This window comes from Pantherophis guttatus, chromosome 1 (genome assembly GCF_059756535.1).
Source record: "Pantherophis guttatus breed Tessera chromosome 1, ASM5975653v1, whole genome shotgun sequence".
Lineage (NCBI taxonomy): Eukaryota > Metazoa > Chordata > Lepidosauria > Squamata > Colubridae > Pantherophis > Pantherophis guttatus.
In genome coordinates, this window is record NC_142063.1 from 34,713,144 (window position 1) to 34,727,222 (window position 14,079).

General features: G+C 40.0%; 1 protein-coding gene across 1 annotated transcript in view; it reads left to right on the plus strand.

Annotated features, from left to right (window-relative positions):
- Positions 1-9,430: 9,430 nt before the first annotated feature.
- MTHFD1 (methylenetetrahydrofolate dehydrogenase, cyclohydrolase and formyltetrahydrofolate synthetase 1) overlaps positions 9,431-14,079 on the plus strand; it is a 67,838-nt gene continuing 63,189 nt past the window's right edge. Inside the window, exon 1 of the mRNA XM_034433573.3 lies at positions 9,431-10,156. Coding sequence (XP_034289464.2) covers positions 10,116-10,156 — 41 coding nt within the window. The 5' untranslated portion in view covers positions 9,431-10,115. The remainder of the gene's footprint in view (positions 10,157-14,079) is intronic.

The window sequence follows — 14,079 nt, forward strand, 5'->3', positions numbered from 1 at the left end:
GTGTTAATTCTCTGCTTATGGGAAAACAGGGTGTTGAAGAGGATGTATTCTGGTCTTTTTCTTTCCTTCCTTTATTCCTATAAATGAAAAAAAATAGTATCAAGCAACTGGAAAGAACTTTCTGGCACTCAGGCAAATCAGCCATTAATAGACTCATAGAGACAAATCACATTTACGGACCATTCAACCAACCTCAGAGAACATCAAGGATTCCATCAAAAAGAGCTTCTCTTTGCCTGAAACACAAGACAGCTTATCCCAACCTGATATCCAACGGGCATGTTGAAACAACATGTTAGGCAAAGTGGCACAATCAAGCATCTCTGAAGTCCATGGGGAAGGAAGGGTGTGTTGGATAGTGGATATCAAGTAAAGCATCCAATCTGGATTTGTTTTCCAGATTCCTGCAAGATTATCTATGAAGCGCTTGTAGACCTATTTGAACCATCATCTCTAAAATGAAGGGTGGTTGCAGTTCTTCCACTGCAGCAGCCATCAACCATGGATTTGTGAAGTCATTCCTATGCCTGAATGAATGAAGGTAGGTGTTCATCAGGAGTAAAAGAAGTTTGTTTTCATTTCCCCTCCCCTCCTTTTTTTTTCCTTCCACTGTTAGACAGAAGGCCAGGTGTCAGCTCGTATTTCAACCTATTTTCAGGTGCTGGGGATTTATCACAGGCTGTTCCCAAGGAACTATTTCTTTTGCTTGATTAATCACCAAGTTTATGTTCTAAAGATCAAGGGCAGGAGCCCAGCCTCACCAGCTGTCCCCCGATTTCTGTTCCATGGATTCTTTTGCTCAGCGCTGTAACTATCCAAAGATGATGCTTGTCTTTCTTATTACAAGAGCACCCTCTACTGTTATCACATTGACAGATTAACAGAATTCCAATATTTTTTTTTAAGCAAGATTAAGTATATTCCAGAGCAACTCTCAGTTATTGAACCATTGTAGAGGCAGGATAGAAGTTTGCCATGCCTGTCTAAAAGGCCCAAGATAATCCTAAAAATTCTGGGAACAAGACAGGAGGCACGATTGTTATCCATGTGCAGTGAAATACCATTTCTATACCATTCTGAAAATCAACCAACCTTTTTTTTTTATTACACTATCTGTTAGCATTCTGTCATTTTCACTGAACATGGTTATAACTCCAGTTATCTGTATATATTCTTCTTTGATGGCCTCTCCCTCTTTCTATCTCCTATTATTATTTTTTAAAAAAAATACTGAGAAAAATGTAGGGAGTTGGACTAAGGATTCCCCAGGTACCTTCCAATATATATGTTCCATCCGTCTATATTTCTCCTGTCCTTGATTGTTTTTTCCTTCATTGGAATGGTTTATTTTATTATTTCCCTAGCTATTAGTTACTTGAACTCCTTTCCTCACTAGTTTCTCCTGCCATGGGTTCCTACCTAGGACTGCTGTGAGTGGATTAATGTCTGCTTTCTTGAAGTGCAGAATATGCATTCAACTATATTCCTCCTGAATTTCCTTTAAAAGCAAGGAAATGATATTGCCCTTTTCACCCAATGTTGTGCTAAATTCCACTTCCTTAAATGGGTTTCCCTATTGACTAGCATCTGTTTAAAAACAGCTAATCCAGAATGTTACCAACAATACACATTTGGAATTTTCTGGAAGGAACATACTTTGCAGATATTTGTTTCTCTAGTGATATTACCGTGTTTCTCTGAAAATAAGACCCTGTCTTATATTTTTTTTGAATCCTGAAATAAGCGCTTGGCCTTATTGCCATGCACTCAAAAGCCCAATTGGGCTTATTATCGGGGGATGTCTTATTTTGGGGAAAACAGGGTAGAATCATTAACATCCCTCCCTCCCCCCAATCAAAATAACTTCATGCCTTTTTGGAAGATATGAAGTTTGGTTTTATTTATTTATTAAATTTCTAACTATTTATTAAATTTTTATATTAAGTATTCAATTTATATGATTTGGAAAACAAATCATTACTTACATTTTCACTTGGTTGGATGTCCCAAAGGTGCTTTTTCAGGAGGCAACTGGACTTTCTTTTTTTTGTTTTGAATATTAGGTTGGGTGAGCATTAGTCATCACCAACAGGACTGTTTTTCTTCATTCTTCTGTTTACTCTATAACAGTGATGGCTAACCTTTTTGCCATCACTTGCCAAAAGCAGGGGGAGTGCGGGGTGGTCGCGTGCATGCCCACACCCATAATTTTATGCACCCTGCCCCTCTGCATGCATGCATGACCCCCACATGGTCCCCCTGCTTTTGGCATGTGATGGCACGTTGGGCCTGGTAGGCCCATTTTTCACCTTCCCCAGATTCCAGAGGCTTTCTAGGAGCCTGGGGAGGGTGAAAACAGCCTTCCCCACCACCCACCAGAGGCCCTCTGGAGGCCGGAAACAGCCCATTTGCCGACTTCTGATGGGCCCAGAAAGCCCAAAAAATCAGATGGCCAGCGTGCGCACGCATGCTGGAGGTGAACTAGGGCAACGCTCGCGTGCCCACCAATATGGCTCCACGTGCCACCTGTGGCACGTGTGCCATAGGTTCGCCATCACGGCTCTATAACTTTCACAACCTCAGCAACTTTAAGATTGGTGGACTTCAACTCCCAGAATTCCCTGAACCTCCCAAATTTTGGCTCTACACTATTTCTTTTCTGTTTTATCTGTTCGTTTTGAATAAATGTATTCATTCAGATGTATTAAATGTATTCTTCAGTTGCTACATTCCAGTTGTAAAAAATCATCCCATAAGTCTCCCTTATAGCTGTAGGTGATGGAGCCTGTTTCCTAGTTGTATTAATGGCTGTTTTTACTATTTTTTCCTGGCTGCTGTGGGTTTCATTTGTATTTTTTGTATATGTATACTGTGCGTTTTTTACTTATTAATACAATAGTCATAATGATCAAAGTCTAGGCATAGGGTATCCTTCTAATTTAGTAAATAAAAAGGAAGAAGAAAGTGTGAAATGGCAAGTAAGAAAGTCTCTTTTCCCTTTCTCAACATTTATGTTACGTTTGGATGTCCCATTTTAAGCAGAGTAATTATCTATTATAAAAATTAGACATTATGGTAAATCATAACAAATTATACCAACAAAAGCAATAGTCTTTGGGGAATTAAGCACATTTTCCTTGTTTAGAAGGTAGTCCTCGACTTACAACAGTTCGTTTAGTGACCAAAGTCACTAAAGAGCATTGGAAAAAGTGACTTATGACCATTTTTCACATCTACGATCATTGCAGCGTCCCCATGGTCACGTGATCAAAATTATGCAAGGTGCTTGGCAACTGACTCATATTTACGACTGTTGCAGGGTTTGGGGTCATGCGATCACCTTTTCCATCCTTCTGACAAGCAAAATCAATGGGGAAGCCAGATTCACTTAACAATCATGTACTAATTTAACAACTGCAGTGATTCACTTAACAACTGTGGCAAGAAAGGTCATAAAATGGGGCAAAATTTATTTAACAAATTTCTCACTTAGCAACAGAAATTCAGGGCTTAATTGTGGTCATAAGTCGAGGACTACTTGTACTGGCTTTTATTCCTTCCATGATTGTAGAATCATATCCATCTTCTATCAGATGGGAAGGTAACATGAATATCTGACCAAGAATTCTCTCTGCCATCTTTATAAATTCTGGTATTTTAAAAAATACACTACAATAATCAAAATAATTCTAATTTATTTTATTGCACAATTGGTTAAACACCATCCTAATGTTAAATCAAGAAGCAAAAAGTTAACCAACATTTGGAGCAATACTTTTAAAAGACATTGAGTTCTGCCTCTGTTTTTCTTGGCTGTATGTCCCCCTTCCCTTTTTTTGTTATGCAAAAACAAAACAAAAGTTTAGAGATTGAATCCCTAAATCGAATGATTGCAACAGCCTGCTGATAATGTTGGTTATTGACCCAAAGGTATGCATTGATAGAAACTACTCAAAAACGTAACACGGTTGCATCAGGACATTACTTGATGACACAATATTAGATTCTAGTATCATGGTAGACTTTGGACTTGCTTTTTCATGAATAAAATATAACTTACAGCTGAGGAATTTAGGGCAGTCGGACAATCAGCACCTTTGAATCAGCCTGAAATTTTGACCAAGCACACTACTTTTTCTACATGAGTACAGAAGAAGTAGGAGAGCTTATTGGGTGTGTCAGATCTTAAGTTCTTTCCTGAAGGCCAGGAGGATCAAGGCCATACAGACCTTGAGGGTGATAATGTAGCTTAGTTGGGCAATAAGTCAACATCTTATCTGAAATTGGGGTCTTTGGCCAATACAACCTGCTGTGGTTAATCTGAAATGGAATAACAACTTTTGAGGTAAACATCATTGAGTCTGCAGTGAAGGAGGAAGAATTTTGCCTGAGCTCATATCTGTAATATACTGTAAATTATGATTTAACATTCCACCTGAAATGGTCCATAGCGATAATTGATTTGGTGAATATTTGCCCATATCCATCCAATGACAGATAATCACTGTCCTTCCACATTCCCACACTTTTCAGTCAACTAATGTAGGTTGCATCAAAACTACCTGATGCTTCATTGAGAACTAGATTGCACACAAACTTCCATTTCAACTGAAAACTTCTAATTATTCAAATACTCAAAGCTGCCTTATAACCATTTAGATGGATAAGGTTGGACTAAATGTGCCTCATCTATCCAATCATCACTCTGAGAAATCTTGTAAAATACTGTAATGCAGATATATGTAACCAGCTATTCAAGTACCCAACTCAAATCAAATTAAATCAAGTTTATTACAGTCAAAGATCAGCTACCCAACTGTTGATATTCCTTTTCTGTTGAAATGTCAATTTGTAAATTTACCTGCTCTTTTTGAATCATTTGAATCATTAAAAGAGTCAAGATGACCTCAAACTTAGTCTTTCCCGAGCTTGGCTCCTGAATTGTTAAAATGCATTTTATATTAATAGATAGCTTTGTTCATTCAGCTATCCTGAGATGCTCATCGGTAAAATAATTATACTTTACTGCATGCCTAGTCATTGTAAAGATAATTTGAGGGTGCAAAATGGGAGAGGCAGATATGGATTTCTGACAAAGCATGGCATTTGTATCCATCATTCATACACAATGAATATATTATATTCGTGTAGAACTAATCCACAGAATTCAAACATCTTGGCCCAATATTTTTATCATATTTAAGTCTGGAATTCTTGCTTATTAGACTGTGATATGCACATAGATCATCTGTTTATTTTCTTTTATCTCCCTCTGATAAACAGATGAACAAATATGTGAATAACTCAACATATTATTTAAGCTTTAGTCCTTTCCCAAAGAAATAAAGTATTTTTATCAAACTTGTATCAATACTTGAATGTGTTACTTATTTAGACCTTTCTAGCCATTTGAATAGAATAGAATAGAATAGAATAGAATAGAATAGAATAGAATAGAATAGAACAGAACAGAACAGAACAGAACAGAACAGAACAGAATTTTTTATTGGCCAAGTGTGATTGAACACACAAGGAATTTGTCTTGGTGGATATGAAAACCAAGATTTTAAGTGGATCTGTTTTAAGCTATTCAATTTATTGATTTATTTATCTGATCTTAATGAGAAGAAGCAAATAAAACAAATTCTTCCTCATACTAGTTTAATAAAGCAGACTTCTTAACTTAAATACGCAAACACAAGTTTTATGTGTAATTCTGCAATAATCATTGCTGTCTAGCTTTCTCCAGATTACTGGTCTACAAGTGCTATCTTCATCATCCATGTGGTAAATGGTCATTCTGCTTGGGGTGGACAGGAGTCTAGGAAAATTGTCTTTCCTCCCATATAGATAAATTATTAATCCCTTTAATTTACACATTATGTTAAACAATTAGGTGGCTTGCAGTTTTGTGTTTTTTTTAATGTGTAGCATCTTACTAGCCGCAGTGGTTGGTAAAGTTTTATTAACATTTGGGTGGATACACTGGAGTTTATTTAATAAACCTGGATAAACCAATGGCTTATTATATTTATGGGTTAGCCTATTTCTCTGGTCAGAGACAGGATACAATCTTCCAGTCATTTGGCAGAACCAAAAACAAAGTATCAGAGCGCCAAAAAAGAAAAGAAAAGGCAAAGAAAGTACAAGTATCAACCAAGTAAATGTTGTTTCATTATTTCCCCCCACAAATACTGTTTGAAATATCCAAAATGCCATTTAGGAACTGTGTTCCTAAGGAGAAAGCTCACAAACTGAATAACAGATTGTAGATCAAAGGAACAGGTCTGCCACCCTCAGAATAAGTTATTCTCATTTGGTAGAATAACTCCACTTATGTTTACATAGGATTAAAATCTGTTTGAAGGCCTTCCTGTGGAGTCATTATGGTGTTGTGGAAGATCCATAAAGATTCTGACTTTCAATATTAGAATTCTCAAAATACTTGTTTGCAGAAGAGAGAAGATTTTACAAACCCTGTCTTACTAGGTTCAACTTAAGGAGTTTCAGCATCAAACTAAACGAAGATGGAGCCTTCCCCATCTTGTATTTTGTCACTGCAAAATATTTAGTTGTTAAATTTCTATTTGTGAGCTCCTTAAAGCACAGGCTTCTAGCTCCCAGACCACTAATTAGTCCCAATCAAGGAAATCAGGCACATTGAAATGGGTGCAAAATATTCAGGGGATGTAGAAGATATTAAAACAAGCAGAACCAGTGTGATCCTTCTTTCAGCAACAGTTACAGCAATGAGCCCAACCAAGGACTGACAATAGAAACCACTGAAAGACCAAGAGTACATGTAGAGATAGTCCTCGACTTACAACTGTTTGTTTAGTGACCATTTGAAGTTTCAATTGCACTGAAAAAAGTGATTTATGTCCATTTTTCATATTTACAATTATTACAGCATTCCCAAGGTCACATAATCAAAATTTGATTGTCACTTGGCAACTGGCATGTATGATGGTTGCAGTGTGCTCCCTAAGCAGGGGGTTGGACTAGAGGACCTCCAAGGTCCCTTCCAACTCTGTTATTTTCATCTATTCTATTCCTAGGGTAATATATCACCTTTTGTGTCCTTCTGAGAAACAAAGTCAGTGAGGAAGCCAGATTCATTTAATGACCATGCTACTAACTTAACAACTGCAGTGATTCGCTTAAAAACCGTGGCAGGAACGGTCATAAAAGAGGGCAAAACTCACTGAACAACTGTCTTGTTTAGCTGAATTTGGACTCAATGGTAGTCATAAACTGAAGATTACCTGTGTCCAGATCCACTGCAGCCTGATTGCTTTCAGGAAGAAACTTATTTATTTATTTATTAGTTCAATTTATATGACACCCTTCTCCGGAGACTCAGGGCGGCTTACAATGCTTTTAAGCGATGGCCTTCATACTTTTGTATATACCTGCTTAGTAGGGCTTTCGCCCCACCTCCCCAAGCGGTGTTCTTTTTTATATACAAAGTCAGCTTATTGCCCCCACAATCCGGATCCTCATTTTACCTACCTCGAAAGGATGGAAGGCTGAGTCAACCTTGAGCCTGGTGAGATTCGAACTTGCAGTAATTGCAGGCAGCTGGTGCTAGTTAACAGCACTTTAGTCTGCTGCGCCACCAAGGCTCTTGGTACTTAACATCAAATCATCAAATCATGCTGCTGAGAGCAGTTCCCCACCCCCCAAATGTAGATAGACTTGACAACTGCCATGGGTGCTATTATCAGATCTGGTTCATGCCCAGCACTTTCCTCTTGCTTGTACCATGAAGAAATGTCAAGTAGATGCTTAAAGAAGCCTGTCTAAGTGACCCTGACTGATTATGAAACTGTGAGTACAGTTCCACCTGCTTAACTGATTAATATTCTTATTCTCAAGAAGCTGAAAATGATTTACACAAAGATCTATTCTTTTTCATTTATCCCCATAAAAGACTGGTGGTGGTCAGCAGCAGGATGGGATGTGTGTGTCAGACAGACAAAATGACAACCATCCATCAAGGAAGCTTGCTTCTTTTGTACTTGTGTTGTTGCACATCTGTAGAAAGAAATGGGGGCTTCCATCTTGTCCAATTCAACCCCCCATTGATACTGCTGCCTGTGGTATAGATTAGGCGGAGGGTGTGTTTGTTCAAAGTCACCCAGTGAAATTCCTTGGTTAAATGCATTTAAATCTGGTTATATCTATACCCAGTCTTGGTCCAACAACTTATCCACTACTAGAGCATAAAGTCCTGGCTTTCCTTACTGCTTAAAATGGGAGACCACTAGGAAATCACAGAGCTGTAAACTAGACTGGGTAATTAAAAATAGATACTTAGATACAGCAAAAGGCAGTATAATACCAAAACCTGTGTTTGTCATTACAGTACTTCCTCCTGGGATCTTGCCAAAGGAAGTTACATACAGAGACCCATACCAATCACCAGTAATTAAACCAATAATTAAACTCAAAGGAGGCTTTATGTTGACACGGTGGCTCTGTGACTAAGAGGCTGAGCTTGTCGATTGAAAGGTCTTGAAGATAATGATGTTTAATGTATAGTATGTAGCCATTTGATCTCTTACAAGTGGAGATTGTTATATTGGCCATTTGTCCTAATAAATACCCCTGTAGTATTCAATTTGTTGTCTACCAGATAAATATTAGGGATGCGGTGGCTCACTGGCTAAGATGCTGAGCTTGTCGATCGAAAGGTCGGCAGTTCAGTGATTCGAATCCCTAGTGCCATGTTAACGGGGTGAGCTCCCGTTACTTGTCCCAGCTTCTGCCAACCTAGCAGTTCGAAAGCACGTAAAAAATGCAAGTAGAAAAATAGGGACCACCTTCCCTATTGGTGGGAAGGTAACAGCGTTCCGCGCGCCTTTGGCATTTAGTCATGCTGGCCACCTGACCACGGAAACATCTTCGACTTTGAAACAGAGATAAGCACCGCCCCCTAGAGTCGGGAAGGACTAGCACAAATGTGCAAGGGGAACCTTTACCTTTAAGTTTCCCCTAGTGCAGGGGTGGGCAACTGTGGCCCTTTTACAACCTGTGGACTTCAACTCCCAGAATTCCTGAGCTTGCTGGCTCAGGAATTCTGGGAGTTGAAGTCCACAGGTTGTAAAAGGGCCACAGTTGCCCACCCCTACCCTAGTGTTTTCAAGTATCGAATACACAGCCCCCACCCCCCCCACACACACAATACACCACAGAGAGAGAGAGAGAGAGAGAGAGAGAGAGAGAGAGAGAGAGAGAGAGAGAGAGAGGCAGACAGACAGACAGACAGACAGACAGACAGACAGAATGAATTCTGGGAAATTCTAAAGTCTTGGCTGTCTCAGGAATTCTGGGAGTTGAAGTCCACAGGTTGTAAGAGGGCCACAGTAGCCCACCCCCGCCTCTAATGTTTTCAAATATCGAATACACAGCCCCCCTCCCCCCCCACACACAATACACCACAGAGAGAGAGAGAGAGAGAGAGGGAGGCAGCATGAATGCTGGCAAATTCTAAAGTCCTTTTTCTGCAAAACAAGTTGTGCAATCTGATCCCCCCCAAGTGGTGAATTTTACGCAATCTGCTCCCAAGGAACTGAAGCCTGTCCGCTTTCAAGCAGCTCGTTTACTTCTGCGTTTAAAAGGTGCGCAAGAGACAATTAGACCCTGTCAGGAAGCATCAAGCTTTCCTCATTGAGCTGTGCTTTTCTCAAGCCCGCTTTTTCAACGAGGGGGAAACGATCGCTCCACCTAACTCGGGAGGAGCGGGAGGCGCCGGGGATCGACTGGGAAGGACGACGCCTCCTGGATCGGCTCCTAGAAAGGGGTGGTCCGGGACGTTCGTGCGCGCGCGCGCGCGCGCGCCGAAAGAAGTGAGTTCCTGCTAGTCTGGGTCCATCGCCTCCTCCTCTTTCTCCTCCACCCCCCCGGCGGAAGGCGGGGAAGAGAGGGGGGGAACGCGGAGGGCGTCCCGGGTTGGCTGTCCGAGGGAACTCGCGCCCCGGGAGTGTCGTGCAAAGTTTGTAGCCACGTGGGTAGCACGCGGAAGGAGGAGGGTCCCGGGGGTTTTTGAACTCCTTCCTGACACCATCGGAGCCTCTCTTAGCGCAAGAGCTGCTGTTGTCCGGAGAGTCGCCATGCCTTCCGCGGAGATCATCAGTGGGAAAACCGTTTCGGCGTAAGTTCCCTCCATCGTATCGGTGCACGGAGTTGGGGTTGGAGATTCACGCTGATATCTGTTATCTTTTTCTGCAAAAAATAAGAAGAAAAGAAGGGGGGGCAGCGAGAGACTTTCCAGATTCGGGAGGGCGGCAACACCGTAAATGCGTCATGTGGTATACCTGGCCTGTTATCTAGTATAGGGGTCTCCAATCTTGGCAACTTTAAGCCTGGCGGACTTCAACTCCCAGAATTCCCCAGCCAGCTTTGCTTTGCTTTGCTGGCTGGGGAGTTCTGGGAGTTGAAGTCCGCCAGGCTTAAAAGTTGCCAAGGTTGGAGACCCCTGATCTAGTACATAGGTATGGTGAAGAATGTGCTTATCAGAACAATCTAATAAATCCTAAGAATCCTAATTTTACAGTCCAGTCTAACACAGTGTGAATCTTACATTAATCTCTACTTAAGAGGTAAATCCCATTGAATTCAATGAGATTGTCTGCAGATGTTTCTCATAAAGAGGGATGTTGGAGATCAGCACTTGCTTGGTAGTGCCTGCATTAACTCTACTTTATCAAGTTGGGTTGTGTTTTGCTCGTCCCAACAGCCAGCCTGTTTGCAATTTTATTTTGTGGGTGACTTTCTCAAAGACACATTAAGAGATTTATTTGTCCCTATGGAACAGTTAGTTGGTAGGAAGCTGAACTAGTCACAGTGACTTTTTGTGCTGTTTGCGTAGTTGTGGCCTGTTGAATAACTATTAGGGTTGTCACAGTGCTCTACACCAGCACCAAACCACATTATGGCTTACAATAATGACTGAACCCAACCAACATTGCCTTTGAGAAAATGTGGGCCAGGCTTGGCTTCTCTTCCTACTGAGGCATACACATTTGGCACAGGAACATGAAAAGTTGTTTTTCCCACCTTAACCATTTTTAGCCTAGCATTAGCTCCTCCACCTTAGTAAATTTGAGTTGTTCACTCTTGAGCTTGGACTTTAGAATGCTAGACAGCTCTTTTTTCTCACCTGCTCTTTGCAAACAGAATCATGCTGGATCTTTTATGTACAGAATTTGAGAAGGCAGAGCATTAGAGCAGATTCAAGCACCCACCTATCTATGAAATTTGTTAGAGGACCCTCACATAGTTGGCTGTGTTCTCACAAAACACTGAACCATAAACTAGGCAACCACATTTAAGTTGACATATCAACCTAGCCTGTTTTGGATTAATGATTCAGTATGTTGCCATTTGATAAAATTGTGTGTGTGGAGGGGGGAGGTCATGCATTACTCTAGTATATGGTCTATCAAAATCACAATATGTCATTTTGATTATACAAGTGACTTCTCTAAGGATTCCTCCTTTTTTCCCTCTGTAAGAATGCCCTAGAAAGAAAGGTAACTGAAGCAGTATTGAAATTACAAGGTAGCTAATTTGCTACTCCTTTCTCTCCTGAGGGTAGAACTGTACCTCCTAACCACAGCAAGGGAGGCAGGATTTCAACAGGCGCTTGAATATTGGTATTTGGAACAATTGCATCCAGTTTGTATTAAAGGCACACCACTTCTAATAAGAAAGGGGTGGAGTGAAAGTGTCATGGGATTAAAGGAAAAATTGGTAATAAATTATGCCTAGATTTGCATATAATTTATAGAGTTCTAATAAGCATGGGTTTTTTAAATTTGTATATGTGTCTGTGCATTGTGGTCAGTGCCATTTGGAAGAGTTGTTTCCTCCCGTTTGGAAGCTGAGGTGGTTTCTTCTAGGATGAGACCTGTCATTGGCAGTGATTGGTTATGCAAAAGAGTTTCATAGAAAATCACAGCACAAGATTTTAGTATTAAATTATCCCTAAATCCAGAAAGATTTGCACAGAAGATATGAACTGACAGATGACCTGCCAAAAGTGGAAACAGGCCTATTTTTTCTTTCTCACCAATTCCTGTGCCTTTAATGGTTGTGCAGTTAGCCATTGCCTACTTTCTTGATTCCAAATTGTGATTCTGCCCCTCCTCTGTTTCTTGGAAGAGAACTTCTAATTATTGTGCAAGTTTGTTCTATTATACTGATTCGGTTGGGAAGTTGCTTGCATAAGCAGCTTCTGGCAGGAGTTAACCTATATTTATTTATTTATTTTTCCAATTTATATACCGCCCTTCTCCCTGAGGAATCAGGGCGGTGTACAGCCAGAATTAAGAACATGAAATACAAATATTACAAATATTAAAAAACAATTAATATATATATAAATTTGGCCCCAAAATTAAAAATCACAAACCAATTAAAACATTTAAAAATTTCTTCTTAAGCCAGCCTGGCTTGCTGGAAAAAGTGGGTTTTAAGGGCACGACGGAAGGCACTGAGGCATATAGGTTTTGCTATGGTGCTAAACTGCCAGGTTCACAGAATTTTGATGCTTTCCTGTCATACTATAATTGCCAGAAAATGCAGAACAAGGTCCATTTAAAAAAAAGAAAACTGCAGCTGTCCAAGTTGGATGTCAGGGATGCACAGCTTATTTCATCTGGATGCTACATTTGATCTTTGAATTACAAAATGAATATACCTGGGAGTAGATACCACATTGTAGGTGGCAATTCTTGGCAGACTTTAGTTGATTTCAAAAAAGCTAAACTAAACAAGTTAGTATTTAGGCGGGAGAGCACCAGGAAATCCTAGGACTATGGCCTGGACTGGAAGCTGAAAAACCATCTGGAAGAAGATAGTGGCAACTTCTCCTGCTTTCTTGCCAAAAAACAAATGGGCATGGGTTGTTGTATTTTTCGTCTGGTAGAGTATATGTTGCTTTATGCATGCAGGTTGTTTTGTTTTTGTGTCTTCAAGTCAGTATCGATTCCTGGTTGATTGCCTGAACAAGTCCATGCAGTGTTCCTGGCAAGATCTTTCAGAAATAGTTTGCCATTTCCTCCTTCCTAGGTCTGAGAGAAGGGACTGGCTCACCCAGCTGGCCTCAGACTAAGGCAGGACTAATTTGTTCAGGTTTCTTCCTCAGTTACCCAGTACACAGACTGGCTCTCAGATATGTATATAAACAAATTAGACTTTTAAGAGTATGTTTTCTGCACTCTCTCAAAATGTCTCAATAGCACACTTCTAAATAAAGCTATGCATAGAAGGTGTATCATTTTTTATTGTTTTCAAAAGACTAATGGTAGTCTTTCCAGCCCAGATCAATTCCCATAAAGATGGTGCTTAGTTTCTAGATAGATGCCATCTAATTATAGGCATCAAGAGAGGTCTCCATATGTGCTATCATACTCACGGGTGCCATTTTGAGGATACACCCACCCAACTTTGGACTAAGTTTTAAAACTGTGGAAAGGGAGAGCCTATCAAGTCTTTTTCTGAACGGTATCTTTGATTTCCTATCTTTCTTTATTGCTTATTAACTCAGAGTTCCATGATTGATTAACATTTTATATCTTGATCCTGAAATTATACATATGATACAAAATGTTTGCTGTCTTTTGAAATCCATTCACTGTTTTAATGCAGAGGTAGGGAATCTTTACTTCTTTATGTGATGTTCAACTCCCAAGTCTGTTGGCTACGTTGGCTTGGGCCAAGAGAATTCAGACTAGAAACATCAGGAAGGCTGCAAATTTCAGATCTCTGCTTTTAAAATCGTCTGTATAGGTGTCTGGTTGGCAAAGGTTCCAGTTTTGTTTTAAATAAATCACACTAAGAAACCTATCAAGAGAAGCTTTATCACTTCAGGCAGCACATTTTTTTGCACACAAACAGAAATAGTGTTAAGGAAACTAATTCTGCTATTTTAGGTTTGTTGGATTTTGACCACCGATAGGATTATTGAGTTTTCACTGTATTTTTCTACCTAACAGAAGAAGTATAAGGACTACGGTTTTGCACAATGGGGTAAAATCTATAAAGTTATCTCATTTCAGTATAATTTAAAAT